Here is a 25648-nt window from a genome sequence, read left to right as displayed (position 1 = left end):
GAACAAGGATTATCATCTGAAGAGCAAAAAAAGTGGGTCACAAAAATGTTGGGTTATGACCTTGAAATCATCTATAAAAAAGGGAAGCAAAATGTGGTGGTAGATGCACTCTCAAGAAAGGATGAGGATTTGGAAGCATTGTTGTGCGCCATTTCTATTATCCAACCAGATTGGATAAACGAAGCAAGGGAGGAATGGAAGAATGATGAAGAAGTGTGGGCACTTATTTGAAAGTTACAACAAGATTCTAGTACATATGATACATTTAGCTGGCAAAATGATTCGTTATGGTACAAAGATCACTTATACCTCTGTAAGAATTCCCAACTCAAACAAAAGATTCTTATGGAATTGCACATTTCTCCCTTAGGAGGGCACTCAGGATTTTTAAAAACTTACCACAGGGTTAGGAAGGAATTTTTTTGGGATGGCCTTAAATCGGATATTCAAAAGTTTGTGGCGGAATGTTTGGTTTTCCAACAAAATAAAGTTGAAACAATTAAGACCCTGAGTCTATTACAACCTTTATCCATTCGAAACCAACGTTGGGAGGAGGTTTCAATGGATTTGATCACAGGTTTACCCAAGTCTGAGGGAAAGAGTGTCATCATGGTGGTAGTTGACAAACTTACCAAGTATGCACACTTTTGTGCATTATCACATCCATTTAAAGCCAGTACAGTTTCTACTGCATTTATGGAAACAATTCAAAAGCTACATGGAAACCCAAAGATTATTGTAAGTGACATAGATCCCATTTTCACTGGAAATTTTTGGACGGAATTAATTTCTTGTCTCGGTACTCAATTAGCTCATAGCTCATCTTATCATCCTCAATCTGATGGGAAAACTAAGAACTATCATTCCATTCTTATTTCTTGTGGTGAAGGAGGATGGAATGAATTAATATGATAACCAATTCCTTCAAGCACTTTTCCTGGTAAAAAATAATTATATGATATGTTTTTGAAATAATAGACAATGGAAACTGCTCTCCCAGGAGCATAAGAGTATAGATGAATGGCAAGTGGTCATGGAATTCTTTGATATACATTGCTAATTTTCTACTCTCAGTTTCTTTTGGGTGCTTACATCTTTCATTTGTTGATCCTCTTCCTGTGAAGGAGTTGAAAGATCATGTTATACTTCGGTAGATTTTTGAAAAAGATTGACTTGGAATGTGTTGGCATGTCGACTCTAGCATTGTTATGTGCAACTGCAAACTTTGACCCTTTGGTTTGAATTGCACCTGTGGTTGACCTGTGAGTCTCTTTCCCCCCTTCCAAGTTGCTTCCATGCAACTGAGCATTTTGAGGTCTCTTTGGTTTCAAAAAAGTACATCATGATAGGACAGTATAATATTGTGAAATATTATCCTGGAGCATTCAAGGAATTCAACTCATATTATATATACTATTACTTTCATGAATATCACTAATAAGGATGGGTGATGCTTGGAGGTGTAGTCTTATGTATAACAGGTATTGATTATTCGCATGATGATATGTGTCTCATTTTATCATATAGTATACTTGGAGTTTTTTTCTAACTCAATTGATAAATCCATACCAATGATTTTCTCAAACAAAATTCATAACTTCATCCTAATTATTTATGTTAAAGCTATACAAATAGAAACACTAACATCAGTGCTTTGTTCTAACTGGATCCAGGTGTCGAGGCCATGTTTGCAGACTTGGGCCATTTCAACATGAACTCAATCCAGGTCCAAGCTATATTTCAAGGATAGAATTATTAGTATTTCATCATACCTGCGTGCTTCATCCTCAAGTTTTAGTACCATAATGAGAAATTTGGGCTGCTTGTTGCAGCTTGCTTTCTGTGTGTTGGTTTACCCATCTCTGCTTATCACATATATGAGACAACCACCTTATTTGATTAAAAAACCCAGGGGACATAGGCTCTACATTTTACAAAGCAATACACAGCCTGTGTATTGGTCAATGTTCATTGCTGCCACTTTAGCAGCTATTGTAGCTAGTCAAGCATTGATTACAACAACATTCTAAATCATAAAACAGTCCACGACTCTTAGCTGCTTCCCTCGAGCTTATTTTCTACCACAGCGCTGAAAAATGTTGCCTTATTTCATATCATAATGTACTGATATTCACTATATAATGAAAATTCTAAGCATTTACCATGTTTTAAATATGCATTCATTTCTAAATTTATGGTAGATTATCTATGTATGAATCATGATTTGAAATCTTGGCATTGTAGAAGAATAATACCAAATTTCATGACATCTCATATGAAGTTAGTATTGAAAAATGTCATTTTAATAGAGTTCTAGCAAGTTAAGGAATTTGTGCATCCCTGTATTTACGAAAATTTCACCAAGAGTTTGATTTTAGCAAGGAGTTTGATGGCTTTCACTTGTATTTTTTGAAACACCTAGTTGACAGAACCATGTAGTAGGAAAAGGACATTTAATTTTTACTCTCATGATGGTTTGTGATGGCTAGCAACCTTGTGTGCCCTCTTTAAAAGTAACAATTCATTCTTAAATATGTAACATATGGAAAAACAAAACTTCCAAATACAAAAAAAAAAACTTAAAATAATGGACAAAAATATGTTCACATAAACAACAACTACTACATGAATAATGGATAACCTCTATATGACATTAACTATAACTCATTATCATCCACCCTTGCTTTCAAGAATGTCCATTCACATGTTGCTATTCTTCCACACACTAGTATTACTTATCCATATTCAAAACACACAACTAATAGTTTCAAGTGTAACTCAATATCTTCCACCCTTGCGTTGAACAATGTCCATTCACATGTCACTATTCTTCTACACTCTATTATTTATAAAATATCTATATTCAACATACACATAACTAACAATTTCAATTGCAACTCTTTATCATCCACCCTTGCTTTCAACAATGCCCATTCACATCTCCCTATTCTTCCACACTCTATGCCTTACGGCGTTTCCTTTGCAACATGAGCTGAAAATGCTAGTTTAAGTCTATCAAACAAGGCCTTATATGAATGAATGTATGGAAACCATCTATCACCTAAATAGCTATAATATAGACTACTAGCCAATATACATCAACACAATTCAACAAAACTAGGTGCTATCATAACCATACTAACTACTACGCATCAGAGGACTTGCACGAGTTAGGTCCTTAGCACTCGAGCCTAATAGTTGAGAGTGAGGAAGACAAAGAATGTGTTGCTCAATGCGGCTCCTTAGCACTCGAGCCTAATAGTTGAGAGTGAGGAAGACAGAGAATGTGTTGCTCAATGCGGCCAAGAATTTAATGCCCCACTTAAATCTTATCCTGCAAATTTTATTAGTGTTTACATTATCTAAAAATATTGAGAAATATTTGTCTAATATAAAATTCATGATTTCTATTATTCAAATTCACAACTTACCTTCTCAAATTGAATATTAGGTAGGATAAGGTCTCCTTCCATTATTTCAAATTATATATGTATTCATCTCACATTCCCTAATGTACCCTCACATTTACTTGGGAGAATACATGGTCCTCTTCAACTCATTATCATATATATATTCATCTCACATTCCCCAATGTACCCTCACATTTACTTGGGAAAATACATAGTCCTCTCCATTCAATTATATATATATATATATATATATATATATTCATCTCACATTCCCAAATGTACTTTCAGATTTACTTGGGAGAAGACATGGTCCTCTCCCATTAATTTCCCAATTTTATATTCATGTCACATTTCCAAATGTACTCCCAGCTTTACTTGGGAGAAGAGAAGTCAACTGTAAGGATGGATGAGAAGTTAATGACATTAATGAGAGGTGGTTGAGATGGAGAAGAGAGGGAGGGTATAAAAAGGGAAGGGGGAAGGGAGAAAATGGGAGGTGGAGTCTTGCTTATGATTTTAGGGTTGATTGTGATTTTAGGATTTCTTGTGATTTTTGGAGACCTTAAGAACCTTTGGAGGTTTCTTGGGTTGTTGAGATGAGGGAAATATTGTTTATCTTGGTCTGGATTATTCATCTTGGATACACACACTACATCTGGTTGGACTTGGGCTTGGAGGGCTAGGGAACCTGTGGAGGCTTCCTGGGCTAGGAGTTATTTCCTAGTTGGCTGGGAGGTAAATCCAATTGGGTCAGTCAAGAGGAGCATTCAGCAGGAGCAGCAACTCAAAGACATCTCCACCAACCACCGGTACAAGTATTCTTCTCTAGATTACTCAGGTAAATTTATTAAAATGAAATGTTCTCCATAAGTTATAAGGACTAGAACGTAATTGTAAAATTTTATTTGTTTAAAAGTCTTGTAAGAAAGTAAACTATTGTCTTTTATTGCATTTAAATTCATCAGAAATAGATCTGTTAGAAGACCCTAGGAAAGGCCTCTTACACATGGTATTAGAGCTTTGGTTCAAAATCTAGACCCAAAGCCCACTAAACACCAAATGCTGATAGAAGGGCTTTAACCTCCGACCAAACCCCAAATTCTGATAGTAGAAGGGCTTGAACCTCTGACCTTCTGGTTGTTAATTTGTTGTGGTTAACAACCACACGCTCGCCAGTATCAGTGTCGTGGTTCGGTCCTCCATGGCATGAATGAAGTGGCATTGGGACTTTTGCTATAGACATCTTCATATAATTCTAGTGTTTAGAATGATGCAATGTGGGGATTTTCAACAAATCGTTCCCGTTCTTGCTTTTTTTCAATTCTACTTGTAGGGATTGCACACTTAAACCCTAATAGAGAAAATCACATTTCGACCTCCAGGGCCACGCCAGGAAAAGCATATGTGTGGGAACAAACGAGTGTGGGAGCAACATCCGCTCCCCAAGATTCCATTGAATGAAGCAATGGAAACTCGTGTGAAATAAAATGCAATATAGGACGACATCCATTTGAAAGAAATTGTTTTCTTTCAAGGAAAAGTTTGTTTTTGACATTGAAAATGAAAATGCTAGATGGAGGGAATGTTGCTTTCAGAGTACCTAGTAGGGCAACTTCTGGTGAGCTGAACAACATTCTTGAGTGCCAGATGCCAAATGTGACTTGGGGTGTTGTGCAGGGAGAAAGCAGAAGCTTGTTTCTCGAGTGATCATTTGTGATTACTTGAGAGGTAGTGGGATAGTCCTTGACGAGCTAGAACACTTAGAACTTCCTTCGACAGTGAATGTTAGGGAAGAAAGGATGGACTTCCTACAAAGATTAGGTCTCACCATCGATGACATAAATCAGGCTCCACTCATGCTGGGTTCTAGTGTGAGGAAAAATATGGTTCCCATCCTTGATTATTTGAATAAATTGGGTTTTCAAAAGTAGGAGCTTCCAATTTTTCTTAGAAAACATCTCCAAGTGTTGTATGCTAGTGTTATTGTAGACCTTGTGCCAGTTATTAAAATTCTGCGAGGTCTTGACATTGAGAGAATCGACATTCCAATAGTATTACAGAAGTATCCCGAGATTCTGGAATTTAAACTCGAAGGGAAAATGAGTACATCTGTCGCTTATTTGGTCAGTATTGGAGTGAACCCAAGAGACATTAGACCGATGGTACACAGTGTCCTCAGATTTTGGGTATGCGGGTTGGTAAAGTGACTAAACCTATTGTTTCTTACCTTGAGAATCTAGGACTTCCCAAACAAGTTCTAGCTATAATGATCGAGAAGAGACCATATATTCTTAGATATGAGCTGGACGAGATAGTGAAGCGCAATGTGGAAAGTTTTCATAGTTTCGTTGTACGGCGCAAAGCTCTTGCTTCTGGTATAGCATTGTATGCACAGATCCTGGGGCTTAGTTTGAAGACTTTGGTAGAATTTTAAAGAAGATGCCACAAGTTGTATGCCTTCCTCATGTTCCAATTAAAAAACGAGTGGAGTTTTTCAGAGGACGTGGTTTCTCAGATGAGGACATAGCAAAGATGGTAGTTTCTTGTCCCCAGCTACCTGTTGTAAATGTGGAACTCTTGAAACGTAGTTTTTATTTTTCTAAGGCTGAGACGAACACGACATTAGAGGAACTTGTAGAATTTCCATCTTACTTTACATACCGCCTAGAATTCAGAATCAAATCACGGTTTCAGATAATGTCAAGAAAGGGTATTAGATGTAGCCTAGCATGGCTGCTTAATTACAGTGACCAAAGGTTTGAAGAAAGACTGGAAGGTAACTATATTGAGAATGAGGACGTGGGTCCATTATTCTCTATGGGTGGAGCATTGGAATCACCAAGAGATGTTGTTGATTCAGAAGAGGAAGATGAGGAGAGTGAGGATGAAATTTTCTACAGACACACAGTTTCTTTTTAGTAATGAATGATCTCCATTCTGCTGTAATTCATACATTCTGTAATAGAGTTTTTTGTTGTCCTTAAAATCACGAATATGTCTAAACTTTGCTTCAAAATGCTCTAACGATCTTCTGTATAAAATTATTGTCTTTTTTCCCTTTAGTTTTGAGAATCTTGTTAGATTTTAGACTATAATTCTGTGAGAGGTGTGTCTAGTGGGTTTGTATTCTTGTGCTTCATAAAAAGAGGGATTGAAAATTAAAATAATGGCATAACCAATTAAGAAAAATTGCCTTTTAAAAGTTCAATCTATTTTTTTTAGAGTAAGCCGATCTGTTCAAATGTTGATTCCGAGCCGTGAAGATATGGATGTAGAGGTACAAGGTCAGTAACGTTGTAAATGGGTGGGCCTAGCATCTAAAGGAAAATTATCTGTCACTGAATCATGCGACATTTCTCCGTTACAGGACCTCAAAATTATGGCAAATAGACATGATAGAACATCAGTTTTGGCATCGATGTCTAGAGATAGTGCTTCATATGCTAGTATTTCTAGTTTTTTTTTAGGGCTGGAGTTTCCTTGTAGTCATGACTTTAGAGGGCTGTAACTCTAATTGTGTTATTGTGAAACTCTTTTTCAAGTAAATATATGTTTTATTTCTCCCATGAAAGGATCAACGCTAAATGGAATCCATTAACATTATAGGTGACAAGAAAACCTCATTTCTCATTGTTGAGAAAAGTGTGCATATGGCGCTGTGACCTGTTTGATATGTATAGACAAACTATGGGACTCCATGGAGATGCGGTGTTGTTTTACTCCACACTTACATATGTAGAATGTGATGCATTATAAGAGAACTTGTGGCAACTGGTTGTGATACATTAGGGAGAGATCTCTTTAATCAAATAGTGTCATCAAGAATCTATTGTTGAAACAACTAATATACAACAGTAATAAGATTCTTCTAATTTGTGATCTTTTAATTCTACATTTTTGATGGTAAAAAAAACAATGATGAATAGGGTGTTTCTTCGCTGTACATTTTATTAGGAAATACTAACAATTGTTTTTAGAATGATTCTGCTGTAATTTGTCATCATTATGCACTGCATCTACTCCCAACATGTTCTATAACTTGTTAGTTAATTTTGTAACTAAATCCTATATCCCCTTCTTGTCAACTAGTTTCTCACATGATTGCGAGATAAATTACTAGTTCCTTAACACCATGGTAATATCCTATGCATAATGGTACTTGGTATGTACTAGAGCTAGTAGATGAATAGCCTGATGTTCTAAATGTAGAATCATGTCATGTTTGAACCTCCCAGTGGTTAGTTGCTTCTATTCCAGAAGAGTAGGAGGTCAAATGCACAGAAGGAAGGTGATTTTCTTCCTCTAATTTTACTCTCTCCAGGTATTGTTAGGAATATGGTTATGATGATCTTTAGATAAATTCAAATTTTGAATTAAAGCTTCATTTAACTATTAATTTAGAGGGCTTTCATACAAAAAATAGGTCGCCCAAGCAGTCCCTACAAGCATAAAGTGACAACAATCCAAGTGTGCACTGGCGTAGGCCACAACACCCACAATCTATATTCAAGAGAAAATTGTTCATAAAAAAAATGATATCAAAGGGCAGAAGCCCAAGCATTAAAAGGCTAAAAAATTACCATGCCAGCCATAGGAGAGATTCAGTCAGGATAATTCGGGGCAGGGCCCCATACAGACATTGGGGAATTGATATGGATAGGCTAAACATGATTCAACCTATCTGCAGGAGGATTTGGGGGCTTAAGCCCTTTTAAGCTCTGAGATGGAGGCTCAGAAATTGTTTTTCATTGTGCTATGGGGGTGAGGACTGATCTTGAGAAAAATTTGGTACCAAAAGTTTTTAGAATTACTTAAACTTTTCTACAAGTAATAACATAGTCCATGAAGAAGAAGAGGACAAGTTATAAAGGTGACTACAATTTGCAACATACCTACACCTAAACACTTTTCATTGTGCTTGTGCCATAGTTAAAGCAAAGAAGTTGCCAGACAATTTCCAATAAATCGAATATTTGGTAATACATTTAAATCAAATGGCAAGAGTCTTTGTTTGTCTCATGCAGATGTGGAAGCTACTGTGATCCTTGGTGGTCTATAAAGGTGGAAGTGCTAGGAAAACATTAAGGTACATAAGCTTCAGTGGGCACATCCAAGTACTTGACTTGTAAACATTGGCACCTTCGTTTAGCTTTTCAATAGGGAATCCAACTAATCCTTCACCTTAGAGACCTGCCCAAGGATTGAGGGTCATATTCCATCATGTATTTCTTGCTTCATTTGTTCAAAAAAAATGATGTAAATTTTTTTGCATTTGCAAACATTTTAATGATCCCATGGTCCAAGATCGATAATAATCCCAACTTTGATGATTCCTCAGGAAAGGTTCTGCAAATAAAATATTGAAACTGCTTAGAGTATAGTTTAGGATCGACTGCAAATATTGAGAGGGAATCAAACTGAAGGGACTTATAGGCATGCTCGAGTTTCTTGCTGATATCAACATAGTACTTGAATACCCTTGTTCACGTGTTAGATTAAATATTATAGTGCGATCCATAAAATCGTTTTATACATCCGAGGAACACTTTGGGTAGTTTTTCATTCAAGTGAAGTGGCAAGTAGTTTGTCATCCAAAGTAAAGTGGCAATAGATGTTTCTTCTAAAAAAAATGTGTGCCATTTGGAGAATTATTTTGGTTTATAGTTTGACTGGTTAGTGCCATACGTATTTTAGATGTCCATGGTTTTAAATATGTCAAGCTACCATTCAAAGGGGTTAGTTATGTTACAACGAACACCAAACCTGCATCTGTTCCAAAATTGGGTTGGAATTAATAACAAATGATTTTATTAGGCCTTGGTTTTACTGTAGTTGAGATTTTGACAACTGTTGTAACTACATTTTGTAAGTGTACACAAACATTTTATATGTTAAGTAACTTCTTTGTATATTAATCCAATTTCTTTTGCAGATTAATTTGACTCAATTGATTTGTGTGGATATACAAGATTATTCAAAATTTAAGATAAAATGTGTATTATAGATGTTTCTAATTTGTTGTTGGTTTTATATTTTGAATTGGATATGTAATATTATTCAAAATATAAAATCAAGTGTGTAATGACCATGTTTCTAGTATTTTCTTGGTTTTATCTATTTGCGGTGTGTGGCCTTGAGAGTTTGGGCATTTTACCATTTTGGTTTTTGCTGAAGTAGGTAGACTCTTGGGGTTGGAGTTATTTAATATTTGGTATGTGTGCTAAATGCATGTGAACATTTCGGGCTAACATGAGTGGATAGGCTTTTGGGATGTGAGCTGTTTGATGTGTCTAGGAAATGCTATGTGATATCAGGGTCAGCTATTTGTTTTCCATTTGGAGTTTGAAGTATTTGGTGTTTGAGTGCAATGAATTCGGGCATTTATTGTTTAGATAGAGTCTATAATGGTTGCTTTTCTGAGTTTCAACTATTTGTTTTTTGTGTGTAGTACCAATTATTAATTAGCTGCTTGAGTTTCTGTTGATAAACTGAGTACAAGATTATAAAACTGTACACACTCCTAGATTATCAATTGGCTATTAAGTAAGTTGGTGTGCGGGGTTAGCTAACATAGCCAGCCCTTTGGTGTTTGAGTTGTTTCAGATGTGCTTGTGGTATAGGCCCCAGTGACTTGCAATCAATTCGCTAGAAGTGGGGATTTTGGAATCTTTATTCCATGGTGCATTTTATGCTTGGATTACTTTTAGAGTAATCATTGTGTTAAAATATTCCTCCAGGATTCTGGCCTTTGATTTTAGTAAACAACTTTGCTTTAGTAAATGCTTACAAAAAAAATTAGATTTTGTTCTGCACAAATATGTTACCTTTGAAGCAATTTTTCCCTTTCATCACTTTTTGAGTCCCAGCAAGTTGGTAATGGCCTTCTAAGCAACGGTCTGTATCAAGCCCCTTCTCTACGTAGAACAACATTGAGTCTCCTAATATAATATATCTTGCTATGCTATTTTGATGTGACTTGATGGTGACCAATGAATGGTATCACATTTGTCCTTCATGAAAAACTTTCATAAACATGTGTATGTGGATGCTTTTGAAACCAAAGGTGCTTGAATACCTGAACCAATGCAACTTATGTACATTTTTACTTAATGATAACCATGCATAAATTCCTGTATATGGTCTCACTTTATATGCCAATGTGCTTGAATACCTGAACTAGTCTGTCCATGCACACAGATACTCTCAATATTAAATATTGATGTGCCTAAACGGCCTGGTGTTCAAATACCTATTCAAATTCTAGATAAAATTTTATAGTTTACACCTCATAAAACCTTTTATCCATTAGAGAAACCTTTATATTGGTATTTAGAATGTTTTCTATCATAGATTGTTAAGCTGCACTAGAAAATAGATCAGGGTTACATTTACAAGGAATGCCAAACCTGTGGGAAAATTACATTTATAAATTGTCTTTATTAAGTGGTTTGGTGTTAACAATGATTACATTTATTTGTCCATGGGTTTCTTATGATTGAGATTCCTTTTATGTAGGAAAAGTTTTGTTGGAGTTGCGTTTTTGACAGTGACAATCACAAAGATTTTTGTATGGATCGTAACTAGTATGAACATTAATCCGTACTCTTTTGTGAATTAATTTGACCTTGGTGTGTGGATTATTATTCAAATTATAAAATCAATTGTGTATTATATATGTTTCTCTTACACTGTTGGCTTGTTATGTTTAGTAAATTCTCTTAAATTATGTTTTCGAGAAGCTGCAATTTCATATTTAGTATCAAATTCAACTATCACTCTGGAAAAATACACTGGAGATCCATGAATTGTAGAGGATGTCGAAGAATAGAAGATTTGTTGTGATAGCAACAAAAGGCACAACATTAGGTCAAACTGGGAAAAACATCTCTTTCTTTCTTGAATTGGGAAGCATGATCGGAAATATTCTGCATTTGTTAGGGTTCTTATCCTTTTCAAAATCAGCATTCTTATCTTCTCCAAAATGATATTTTACATTATCTCTTCGAGGACTATTGTTAGAATTGTTCTTCTCTCATCCTATGGTTATCTTGCCTAATTTTAGAGGGACAAGAATCTTTTAAACATGCTAATAAGAAGGTTTAGAGAAATTTGGGGAAGAATCTATTCAATAGGTGAAAGAGATGGGTTCTAGAACGTCAGATTTATGCTTTTAGCAAAAAAAATAAAATCAATTTCAGTTTTCTTCATAATTTCCGGTTAGGAATTCCTTACCACAACACATTTATAGCTGATTTGTTTGGTGGAATTGCTCGGGTTCATAACATTGTGTGGGCATTGGGCTTGCAATGTTTCACACCTTTGCCACAATAAAGCAAAGATGGGTTTCATCTTTCCATAGCTTAAAAAACAGTTTATTCTCACAAAAAAAAAAAAAAACCATTACAACCTTTTTTGCTGGACAAAATATGGACAACCAGAATCCATAACTCGATATGTTGCTTGTTTCTTATGTTCATGAGTGTGTTTTGATTTCATTTCTTTTTCATCCTATTTTTCCATCACAGCTATTAGATTCTTAACACTTATTTTCCCATTCTGTGGTCATGGAATATGGTATACTAAACGAAACCAGAAGTGACACCATGCCATCCATCCTCATTATAAAATCATTATAAATTATCATATATAATATAATCATTCTCAATCAGGCCCACAAAAAAAAAAACGAATTGGATTCTTCTTTTTGGAAATTGGTTATCTACTTTGTGATTTGCAAACTATTGAGCTTGAGGCACAACTTAATTGGCATAACGATGTTTATGACACTATAAAAAAATAATGGAATCTTATTTGTATCGTGTTGATCAATAATTTATATTATGTACCATATACCAAGCGAGTAGCCTGTGTAATGATTTTTTTGACTCTAGAGTCCATTTGGAGCCTCATTGATTATATATTTTGTTGCTAATATGTATTGCAATTAGTGTCATTTTAATATATTCACCCTTACACGGTATATATATATATATAAGAAAAATCCACATATTTTGTCACTAATGCTTTGGTATCTAAAAAAATATCTGTTTCATTGAAATTATCTATTTTTTTAGTATGCCGAGTCATTGAAATCATATCATTCCATTCGTTTAATTATTTATCATTTCTCTGGTCATATTGTGAGCTGCATTATATATCATGAAATTGTTTTAGTACTAGTAAACAATGACTAAATATATAATAAATTTTAACCTTTGACATTTAGGGGACATTTCTCTCAATTTACAAAAAAATAAAATATGAAAATAATGCTCGAAACAATTCTGAAGTTTTGAGTCTTTTACTTTCATGATTAACTAATTGGTTTGGAAGATGAAAAACCATCAAATTCACTAAGGCTTTAAAGAAACTATATGCATGAAACTTATACTAGCACCTTCTAGTGGAATTGATAGTGCACTAATCGGTTGCTTGCCATTATTTTGGTTTTGCTTCCACCTTATAGCATATCTAGGTTCAAATGCTATTTTCCATGACAGATAGTTAAATCTGTTTCAACTCTAATTGATTCAAGGAGTTACACAAGGATGTCACATGAGCATTTATGATGCCCATTTTGATGTAGATAGCTGCCTATGTTAAGGTTTTAATTTGTAGTTCCATGTTATTATTTATGAACATTATGTAATATTGATGCATTTGGTTGGACACAAGAAACTACTTAGGTTTGATTTTGATGATGAAATTTTTTGATGTATGACCTAATGTATGACGTACTTGGTGATGATTTATCTAGTGCATGACTTATCAGAGTTATAGTTGCTTCATGTATGGCTTAAGTGGATATGATTTATCCAATAAGTAACATAATGAAATTATGATTTGTTTCTAATATGAACTACAAAATTGACACGTGGATACTAGACTTAATAATGTGATGGTTATATGTCGTTTTGTTATATAAAGGCGTGAATGAGCTAACCCGCAGGGGGAAAGAACTATATGATAGCCCAGAGCTACTCTTCCATTGAGGGAAGGTCGAGACATCTCGTGGGGAAGGTATAATGCACATTGTTCTATTACATTTGGTATCTACTTGATATGCACTCTTATGACATGAGTAAAATGAAAATGCTAGGTGGCAAGATTACTTGATTGGATTATTCGATGACAAGCCCAACTAGCTCTGTAGTGTGGTCCGTGTTAGGGAATTGACCATAGTTGTGAAAGAGGGGTGGAGGTATTTCCCACCGTGTATCCTTTGAAACCTGGAATCGTGGGAGGGCAGGGGTGGACACACTCCCATAAATGTGTGATGACGATTGCCAGTTTCCTGCTGGGAAAGTTAGGTTGATGTATTTGACACTTCCACCATATCGATTTTATCAGTGGTTAGTATGGCCATTGCCACTGATAAAGCAGCAGAGGACGAATAGGGTGGGAACGAAAGTAGGTCGGGATGGATAGGAGGATATAAATCAGTTGAAGACTCTTGATGGGAAGTAATGTCATTGTCTAACTTATCAAATTTTACTGCTATAACTCTCTAGTTTGTTATGCTTTCGAAGTCCTTGTATCTTTTCATTCTAACTTTGGGATGAATTTCTCTGAAGGAGGGGTGTATATAATGCTCCAGTTAAATATTATCTTGCAAATTTTATTAATGTTTACATTATTTGAAAATATTGAGAAATATTGGTCCAATATAAAATTCATGATTTATATTATTCAAATTCATAACTTACCTTTTCAAATTGAATATTAGGTAGGATAGGGTCTCCTTCCATTATTTCAAATAATATATGTATTCATCTCACATTCCCCAATGTACCCTCACATTTACTTGGGAGAAGACATGGTCCTCTCCAACTCATTGTCAATATATATATTCATCTCACATTCCCCAACGTGCCCTCACATTTACTAGGGAGAAGACATGGTCCTCTCCATTTAATTTCATCTCACATTCCCCAAAGTACCCTCACATTTACTTGGGAGGAGATATAGTCCTCTCCATTCAATTATCAATATATATATATATATATATATATATATATATATATATATATTCATCTCACATTCCAAAATTTACTTTCAGATTTACTTGGGAGAAGACATGGTCCTCTCCCATTAATTTCCCAATTTTATATTCATGTCACATTTCCAAATGTTCTCCTAGCTTTACTTGGGAGAAGAGAAGTCAACCATAAGGATGGATGAAAAGTTAATGACATTAATGAGAGGTGGTTGAGATGGAGAAGAGATGGAGGGTATAAAAAGGGAAGGGGGAAGGGAGAAAATTGGTGGAGTCTTACTTATGATTTTGGGGTTGATTGTGATTTTAGGATTTGTTGTGATTTTTGGCGACCTTAAGAACCTATGGAGGTTTCTTGGGTTGTTGAGAGGAGGGAAATATTGTTCATCTTGGTCTGGATTATTCATCTTGGATACACACACTACATCTGGTTGGACTTGGGCTCAGAGGGCTAGGGAACCTGTTGAGGTTTCCTGGGCTAGGAATTATTTCCTAGTCGGCTGGGAGGTAAATCCAGTTGGGTCAGTCAAGAGGAGTGTTTAGTAGGAACAACAGCTCAAAGGCATCTCCATCAGCCACTGGTATAGGTATTCTTCTATAGATTACTCAAGTAAATTTATTAAAATGAAATGTTCTACATAAGTTATAAGGATTAGAACGTAATGGTAAAATTTTATTTGTTTAAAAGTCTTGTAAGAAAGTAAACTATTGTCTTTTATTGCATTTAAATTCACCAGAAATAGATTTGTTAGAAGACCCTAGGATAGGGCTTTTACAAAGAAGAACATTTTGTTGCTAAATTTGGAATTGGATAAGTTGAAGTTCTTTATGAATTTCCTGAAAACTTGGATCAGATTTGTCAGAGCCTGCAAGAGAAGTCATGATAGCTCTAGCCATAATACTTTTCATCAGCCAATAAAGATGGACAATTTGTTTATATTGAGTAGTGTGGCCTCATGTATATCATGGGTGAGGAACTAAGGCACGCCAATATTCTATCTAAACTTCAACTTATGCCCGTTGATTTAATTATGCTTCCCATGTCAACATCATTTTTTTAACCTGAGCTGTATTATAATCCTAGGCAACCTTGTTAATGATTTGAGCATTAGTCTTATGGCCGCTTCTTCTTGTTTGCAGGGTTGACGATGCAACCCTACTTCCATAGTTCCCCAATTGTCTATTACAACCCTGGCCCACATTTCTAGATGAGCTAGCACCAAGTGATGGACACATCATTTGAATTATCAACAAAATAATAGAGCCATAAACTGTCAACCAAATAGGACGAGCCACAGTCTAGAACAAGATTGTCCGCTCGCGAGAAGGATGATTTCATAAGTTTTGATAACCCGACACGATAACATGAGATAAAAGCAAGAGGTAAACTTTGTTAGGCTCGAGCCTTTCATACAAACTAAGGGTTGAATAGGACAACCACCTTTGACATGCAATATTGTGTTCCAGTACCTTATGCTCAATTGAGTCAATAGACAGAGAGAATCCAAGGTTAGGCTGTCGCTTTAGGAAGAAGGCTCCATATGTCGGCTCCTCGAGCCCAATAACAGTGAGGTCCACACCATAGACGTAATAAATCAGATGGAGATAATTTAAGCTCATTCCCATGCTTAGGGCCAACAATTCAAAGATAAAACCAACACCGACGAACATATATTCCTCCAACAAAAGACTACAAACCAGAAAAATACCATAGATGCCCATTCGAGATAGTAGAATGCCAAAGGAAATAGAGACTAGCATAGAAACAACAAACATTACATATGACAAAACCATAAAATCTTTCCCATTTTCCAGAAAATGAGTACCATTTCTCATGATAATTGGATTGCTGAGATTGTTATTACGATTTCGAGAGACATTAGAAGATTGAGTAGGATGTGATTGAGGGGGGGGGGAAGGAGAAGAACATACCTGACTACAAAAGCCATGAACTAGAGAGGACTAGTCGTGTCCCGGGAGAAGAACCACCAAAGCTTCCTTACAGACAAGAGAGTGATTGCCAAGATCCTATGCTTACCTCAAAGAGCCAAACCCCAACACAAGGCAAATTCATCCATGGGATGTTGAGCCCTACCCACCTGGAGATTAAGAACCTTGGGGATCGTCTCATCACCATTAACACATCCCATGTGTGCCACCCCACTCACCTAATCATGCATGTGAGGGAGAGGGCTGATTTACCCTCTGACCCTTTCAACTATCATTTCACACATGGTGAGAGTCCTAAGATGGAAAATGAGTTGTCTCGCACCCCGATCAGGGAATATTTATATAAATATGAAAATTTTAAAATATTCTTATTTTTAATTGTATTAAAATCTTGATCTCTCTCTCTCTCTCTCTCTCACACACACACACATATATATATGGTGTTTATTTAAATATTAAAATTTTATATACCTTTTAATTAACTTTAAATACAAAATTATGAAATTTAATTGTTATGATGAATCGTTTTATTCATCTATAAGGTTAAATCATGATTAATTTCCATTACGAAAACTATTCTCTATCGAACTTTAAGAAACTAATAGATTAGTTGAGATCAGTTCATACTTCTTTTCTATGATCGAAAATAAGAGAGTAGCTTTCCTAGATCACAATAATTTTCTGACTTATTAAGTGAAGAATACGTGTTTTATAATTTATAACTCAGACATGTTTATTTATTTATTTCACATTTCTATATTTAAATATATATTAAATTTTAATTATAAATTTATTAATCAAATTTATTAAGTTTTTTACATGCTTGTTAATATTTTTTTTAAATTTGAATCATTATGAATTAGCCTTGAGGGTTAACTCAGTTCATTGAGTCCCCATCATTAAAATAACCTCTTATATTGAGAGGTCAAAGGTTTAACTCTCTCGACGCTCTCTGAGTCAGGCATCCTGGTTGAGCCAACAAGAAGTTATATTTTTAGCTAGATCTGTATGATAAAAATGTTCTCTGGACATAATAATCATCAATCATTATGAACCGCTAACCACATGGGAAACAAATAAGTAAACAAAGTAAATATGTATATATCGAATGCAATGGAACAAATGCTGGAAAAAGGATATATATAACGCAACTTGTAACTCTAGGGAGTACCTATTTTATTGAGGAAGAAGAATAAAGGCACCCTCAGGCTGTGTAATGATTATTGACAAATGAATAAGTTTATAATTAAGAACATATCTACTCAGCGAAGGATTGATGATTTTTTTGATCGGCTGAGGGGCGTTTCATTCTTATCAAAGATCGATTTGAAGTCTGGGTACATTAGGTACACATCAAAGATGAAGGAATTCATAAAATAAAATTTAGAACTCGGTATAGGCACTATAAATTTGTACTTGTGCCATTTGGGCTCACAAACATAGTAGAAACATTTATATGTCTAATGATTTCTTTTATGTTTGTATTGGTCTTTTTCAAACACGTCTTGGTTTATTCCAAGACTAGAGGAGCATGAAAAAAATTTATTAGTAGTACTAAAATTATTAAGAGAGCATAAGCTCTACGCTAAACTCAATAAGTGTGAATTTTTCCAGTCCCAAATTCTGTATTTTCGGCACATTGTTTCCAAAGAGGGAGTAGTGGTAGATCTAGAGAAAATTAAATCCATTATGGAGTGGCCTACTCCTCAAAATACGACAAAAGTAAGATCCTTCATAGGATTGGCTAGTTATTATTATGCATCCAATTAAAGTGTTGTAAAGAAAAGAAGTAAATTTTGTTGTGCATAAATGCCTACATGGAGGGGCTTGATGGAGTCCTAATCTAAGAAGAACTGGTGGTCTAGTATGTATCTAGAAAGTTGAATGAACATGAGAGGAATTATGTCACTTATGATTTGGAGTTGGCAACAATAGTCCATGCACTAAGGATGTGGAGGTGTTATCTCCTTGAAAGGAAATTTGCATTCATGTTCGATCATGGAGGGCTAATGTACTTATTTGATTATCTCATGTTGAATATGAGATAGGCAAGTTAGTTAGCCATAATTAGTGAGTCTGATATTTAAATCAAGTACATCAAAGGCAATGAGACTGAAGTAGTAGATGCACTTACTCAATAGGCTATAGATAGTTGAGGTTGAAGTTATAATTTCTTATCAAGTTAACATCCATGAGAGTATTCAGGAGGTTGTACATCAAGATGCACTTACTCAATAGGCTATAAATAGTTGAGGTGGAAGTTATAGTTTCTTATCAAGTTAACATCCTTGAGAGTATTTAGTAGGGCCCAAATGGAATATTGAGTAGGAATTATTGACTTATATATGATGATTTGTTGAAATTTAAATGAAAAGGGTATATACCATGTATGGGCGACTTGAAGTAGCTAATCTTGGATGAATTTCGTAAAATACCATATACTGGTTACCCTGGTTACCAAAAAATGATGACCTCCATGAAAGGGACGTACTAATTCACTAGTTATGATGAATGATGTGCAAAATAGATTTCCAAGTGTCTGGAATGCCATCAAGCGAAGGTAGAGTGTATAAATCCCATGGGATTGCTTCAACCAATCCCCCTTCTTGAGTGTAAGTGGGAAGTTATATCAATAGAATTCATTATTGGACTAGAAATAACATCTTCAAAGTGTGATGACATAATGGTGGTGTGATATAAGTTGAGGAAGGCATATCAATTGATAGTCATTAATTCCACTGATAAGGAAAGTGATATTTCTCTGATTTTTAAAGAGTGAGGTTGCATGTACCCAAGAATATCATCTTGAAAAGGGATGCTTAGTTCACCTCTATGTTTTGGAAGACTCTATTAGGTGGCTTCATGATAGAGTTGGCCTTCAACATAGACTCACATCCTCAAACATATGGTCATAATACAAGAATAAAGTGTTGGAAGACATGCTGACAACATATCTCATGCATCAACAAAAGAAGTGGGAACACTTTATACCTCTTCTAGAGTTTTACTACTACAATGGGTACCATAAGTCATTAATAATGATTCCATTTGATGCTCCTTATGGAAAAAAGTGCAATACACCTATCACTTAGGATGATCCAGTGAGTAGAGTGTATATCAACCCAAATATGCTAAAAGAAAAGGGACAAGAAATAATTTCTATCGGGAAGCAATTGAAAATAGCTCAGGATAAACATAAGATCTATGTAGATCAATAGAGAATGAACGAGGTGTTTTGTGCGGGAGAACATGTTTATCTTTGCATTAGACCAAAGAAGGGTTCACTCGGAATTATGTCTTTTGCAAAGCTAGAACCCAGATTCTGTGAACCATTTCAAATCATTACGAGGCTAGGGTCAATGGCCTACATATTCACCTAGACAATTAATCATTTAAATATACATGAGTCCCGAGTAAATAGGATGATGACATAAAGCAAGCAGCCATGATTCTACAATAGATCCATGTAAAAAAATAAAATACAGCAAGACATGAAATACAAATAAAATTTTGAATGTGAAACGATGAGATAGAGATCTTAATTGGTAAGAAAGCAAATACAAATAAAACTCGAATGTGAATCGATGAGGTAGATATCTTCAGTGATGAGAAAGCATCGGCAAATATTAAAATTATTAGTTTAGTTTTTTTCATGTGGAATATTATGTTATTCTCGGGTAATAAATAAGATGGAAAAGTAGAAGAAAATTATTCACTTCATGCATTATCTATATATATAATTAAAAAAATTAACAATAAATGAAAATTATATATAAATTTTAATATTTTTTTAACGTAAAAATATATTAGAATATTATGTTGTTTTTGCAAATTCAATTTGATGAGATGAAATCTATTATTTGTTTCATGTTGGGTGGTGAATTTGATGCCAATCGAATTTTTTGTTGACTTTTTTATCCAAATATATTTGATTTTTGTAGTTTTTATCTTTTTTTTCCCTTTTAAAAGTAATATTATAGTGTTTGAAGAAAATCAATAACATAAAATCTACACCATAAATAAAAATGAAAATATGTATTCACATAATAGATCTTACATTTTCAAAAAGATATTTTTTTTTTAGTTTTAATTAAACAGAAAAAATTATTTATAAGGAACATAACAGTATATACAAAGTGATTCAAAATATTACTTTTTCAAATTTAGATTTAAAATGATAAACACCTACTTCAATATAAATTTATTTATTAAATAACATTAATATTTAAAAAAAAAATATCATTAAAAACAATATATTTCTTTATTATATATTAATTTTCACAAAATATATACAAGTTTATCTAAATTCATTTTAAAATGAATATTTAAAACACTAAACTTATATTTTTACATTTCACTACATAATAGGTCATATTTTCATTAATGTACCATCAAACCTAATAATAATAATAATAATAAAAAAAAAATTATTATTATTATTAAACTTAATTTAATTTAATGTTAAAAAAAATAATATAAATATATTTTATATTTATAATTGTTGATGAAATTTAATAATGCTTAAAAATTAATTTAATAAAAGAAATTATAAAACAAAGTATAAAAGATGCATCATAAACATTTAACTTTATAAATTATAAAAAATATTATCATAAAAATGTTATCATAAACATTTAACTTTATAACTTATAAAAAAAAGTTATCATTAAAATATTATGATAAATATAAAAATCAATATGGTTAGTAAGAAAGATATTAAATTTTATTTAAAATATCTAACATTTTGTTTTGAATATTTATGTTTTGAGTTAACCAAACAAACCCACCATGAATTTAATACAAGTTATACTCTCGGAAAACTCTAAGACTCTAAGAAGAGACACCACTAGTGAACTTGATTCTCTCAATTAAATTAGTTTTTCGAACTTCATGCACGTGTTTCCAACTATGTGACTCATTTTTCACTGAAAATGTGGATACCTTGCTCAACACCCAAGCTTTTGGTTTTTGTTTTGGTTAATTTCTCAAATATTCTTTACTTAACTTAATTTTCTCTCACCCTAGTTTTATTTGCTTTTTTATTCTTCAAACTAGGATGATGGCATGTAAAATGATCGTAATGAAGAGAGCGCAAACACACGTGAAGGGGAATATGAAAATGTACAACTGGCTGCACAATCAATTTAATTATTATTTAATTTCAACTGCTTATCATCTAAGCTACCTATCTCTGCACTATATATAGCCGTATGAATGTACAGAGACATATCGCCAGTGGAAGAAAACCTGTATATTTCTGTGTGCAGAGTCTCCGAGACTTCTGAGCAACACAGCAATCGAGAAGAACGACGACATAAGAGATCTGGCGTATGTAAATCTCTTTCACGCCTGTGTGGTGGGTGGGGCTCTCAAGTTAGTCATGAGGATATTGGCAAGAAATGTCCTGCAGCCCATACCACCATGCAGCCCGCCGCTAAAGTTGGGGAAAACCAAGCAGCAGATTCAGGCAAAGTTAGTGATGCAGCTAAAGTTAGTCAGGGGTCTAAACCAGCGGCTGCTGAGAGAGTCAAGAGCTCTGTGAAATTTGAGGACGGAGCTGTAGACGAAGAGGCAGAGGATTACATTGAGAAAACGAAGCAGAAATTGGTGGCGGAGAGATTGATATCGATGAAAAGGGTGGAGAGCATGCTCAACAGAGGCCTCTGACAATGAAATTTGAAAGCCCTACATCCTATTTTTTTATAGTATCTTGAAGCCAATCACTATATTTTAGAGTTTACAGTATTATCATCCGTATAGTTTCGTCTTTGTATATTTCAAAATACTGCTATGTTTCAATAAAGTTTGTGGCTGCAATAATATATATGTCAGTCTTTTTATATTTTTATTTGTAAGGGCCTTTTCAATCTTGTAAAAAAAGTTGTAATATTGGATATATGATTAGAGTTTGTCCAAATCTATGTTTGATTAATCATGTCATTTTGAAATGTTATCATATTGTTGCAGTGATACTCTATGCCATAAAGTTATTTGTGGTTTTGTCTCATACAAACGATTCCCAATTGTATTCCCCAAAATTTTAATGGTATATCTTTTATTATATTATAAGATCAATTATTGATATCAACTTGGACAATTAAATTAAACTTTGTTTAATATATTTTAGTCATGGGAATTTTGATTTTTATTCACATTCAAACCACCAATCATGATTCCTTCTGCCTCATTATTGGTAATCATAATTACCATAAAGCTGTATCACATCCAGCAAATATGTGTTCTTTTAGTATGCATCAGCAAATACCTAGTTTTAGGATGATACCTTAGTGGATAATAAAGCAACAATCATGATTCCTTATGCAGAATTATTGCGAATGGTAATTACCATCGAAGTGTATCACATCAAGCAAATACTTGTTCTTCTATGTGTATGCATCACAAATACCTAGTTTTAAGTTGATACCTTAGTGGGTATTATGGTACTTTAGATGTAAACATTCACATCCATTATTATAATCAAGTAGATACCTTAATCGCACATAAAACCATTTAAATGTAAATATTTATATCAATTTATTTATGAAATCAAATTATATATATAGATAGATATTAAATCAATTTTAATTATAAATTTATCTAGTATGGATAGAGATCAAATTTCTTATTAATTAAATTTCTCATTGTGTAAATTTCTCATTAATTAAATTTCTCATTATGTAAATTTCTCATTATATAAATTTCATTTTGAGTAGAAAATATGAAAAGATATTTGCACGTCAAGAAATTTTAGTTCTTAATAATATTATATATATTTATATAAATAAATAAAAATTGTAAGCTTGGCAAGATCTTTTCATTCATTCATCTTTAAAAAAGCAAATACCATTCATAAAAAGACATTCAGTGGCCTCAACTTGCCCACTGGGAAACTAGATCTATTGGCCATTGAAACGCATTATATGTCATCTAAAATATCAATAATTTAATTCTATCTAACAAGGCCTTATATGAATGAATTTATGGAAACCATCTATCATCTAAATAGCTATAATATAGAATACTAGCCAACATATACATCAAGAAAATTAAACAAAATTAGGTGCTACCATACCCATACTAACTATTGCGCATCAGAGGACTCCACACGAGTTGGGTCCTTAGCACTGGAGCCTAATAGTTGAGACTGAGGAAGACATAGAATGTGTTGCTCAATGCGGCCAAGAAGAACATTCTGCTGCTGGATTTGGAATTGGACAAGTTCAAGTTCTTTCTGAATTTCCTTAAAACCTGGATCAAATTTTCTAGAACCTGCAAGAGATCATGATAGCTCTGGGCATAATACTTTTCATCAGCCACTAGAGATTGACAATTTGTTTACATAAAGTAGTGTGGCCTCGTGTATGTCCCGGGTCAGGAACTAGGACACACCAGTCTTCTATCTAAACTTTTGCTTATACCTGTTGATTTAATTTTTCATCCCATGTCGACATCATTTGTTTAACCTGAGTTGGGATGCTTGTATTATAATCCTAGACTACCCTGCTGATGATTTGAGCATCAGTCTTGCGACCGCTTCTTCTCGGTTGGAGGGTTGAGGATGAACCCCTACTGCCATAGTTCCCTAATTGTCGACTACAACCCTGGCCCTCATTTCCAGACGAGCTAGCACCAAGGGATGGATGTGCTATTTGAATTATCAAAAAAATAATAGAGTCACAAACAGTTAACTGAATAGGTCGAGCCACAGTCTAGAACAAGATTGTCTGCTCGCAGGAAGGGTGATTACATAAGTTTTGATAACCTGACACAATAACATGAGATAAAAGAAAGAGGAAAATTTTTTTAGGCTCGAACCTTTTATACAAACTAAGGGTTGAATAGGAAATCCACCTTCGACATGCAATACTATGTTCCAGTACCCTGTGCTCAATTGAGTCCATATACAAAGAAAATCCAAGGTTAATCCATCACTTTAGGAAGAAGGCTCCACGGGTCGGCTCCTCGAGCCCAATAATAGTAAGGTCCACACGATAGATGTAATAAATCATATGGAGATAATTTAAGCTCATTCCCATGATTAGGGCCAACAATTCAAAGATAAAACAAACCCTGACAAACATGTATTCCTCCAACAAAAGACTACAAACCAGAAAAATACCATACATGCCCATTCGAGACAGTAGAATGACAAAGAAAATGGAGACCAACATAGAAACAATAGATATTACATATGACAAAACCATAAAAACTTTCCCATTTACCAAACAACGAGTACCATTTCTCATGAGAATCGAATTGCTGACATTACTATTACAATTTCAAGAGACATTAGAATATTGAGCAGGACACGATTGAAGGGGGCGGAAAAGGAGAAGAACATACCTAACTACAAAATTCATGAACTAAAGAGGAATAATAGTGTCCTAGGAGAAGAACCACCTAACCTTTCTTATATACAAGGGAGTGATTTCCAATATCCTATTCTTACCTCCAAGAGTCGAACTCGAACACAAGACAAATGCATGCATGGGACGTTGAGCCCTACCCACTCAGAGATTAAGAACCTCAGGGCTCATCTCATCACCATTAACACATCCCATGTGTTCCACTCAACTCACCTCATCACGCATGCGAGGGAGAGGGTCGAGCTACCTTCTCACCCTTTCAACTATCATTTCACACATGACGAGAGTCTCGAGATGGAAAATGAGTTGTCTCGCACCCTGACGAGGGAATATTTATATAAATATGAAACTTTTAAAATATTCTTATTTTTAATTGTATTAAAATCTTAATCTCTCTCTCTCTTTCACACACACAAACACAAACACACACACATATATGGTGTTTATTGTAAATATTAAATTTTTATGTACCTTTTAATTAATTTTAAATACAAAATTATGAAATATAATTGTTATGAAGAATCATTTTATTAACCTATATGGTTAAATCATGATTAATGTCCATTAAGAAAACTATTCTCTATTGAATTTTAAGAAACTAATAGAATAGTTGAGATTATTTCATACTTCTTTTCTATGATCGAAAATAATACTTTTCTCACTTAGTAAGTCAAGAAGATGTGTTTTATAATATATAAATCATACATATTTATTTATTTATTTATTACACATTTCTATATTTAAATATATATTTATTTTTAATTATACATTTATTAATCAAATTTATTAAGTTTTTTATATGTTTGTTATTTTTTTTTAAATCCAAATCATTATGAATTTGTCCTGATGGTTAACTAAGTTCATTGAGTCCCCATAATTAAAAGAACCTCTTATATTGAGAGGTCAAAGGAAATTATCTCGATGCT

The 25648-nt window shown here is 34.0% G+C and overlaps 1 protein-coding gene and 1 pseudogene across 1 annotated transcript; both read left to right on the top strand.

Moving 5' to 3' along the window:
• Positions 1 to 4677: 4677 nt before the first annotated feature.
• Positions 4678 to 6329, top strand: LOC149213673 (transcription termination factor MTERF4, chloroplastic-like; annotated as a pseudogene).
• A 15241-nt stretch (positions 6330 to 21570) lies between these two features.
• Positions 21571 to 22276, top strand: LOC149213672 (uncharacterized). Its single transcript, XM_089389105.1, has one exon. The coding sequence runs from the start codon at positions 21571 to 21573 to the stop codon at positions 22021 to 22023; it is 453 nt and encodes a 150-aa protein (XP_089245231.1). The 3' UTR covers positions 22024 to 22276.
• Positions 22277 to 25648: the final 3372 nt, after the last annotated feature.

This window comes from Pinus tabuliformis, chromosome 1_1 (assembly GCF_031772625.1).
Source record: "Pinus tabuliformis cultivar Carrire ecotype Pingquan chromosome 1_1, CPIR1, whole genome shotgun sequence".
NCBI classification, from domain to species: domain Eukaryota; kingdom Viridiplantae; phylum Streptophyta; class Pinopsida; order Pinales; family Pinaceae; genus Pinus; species Pinus tabuliformis.
The sequence above is the reverse complement of the archived record's forward strand: the minus strand, read 5'-3'. Positions and strand labels throughout refer to the sequence as shown.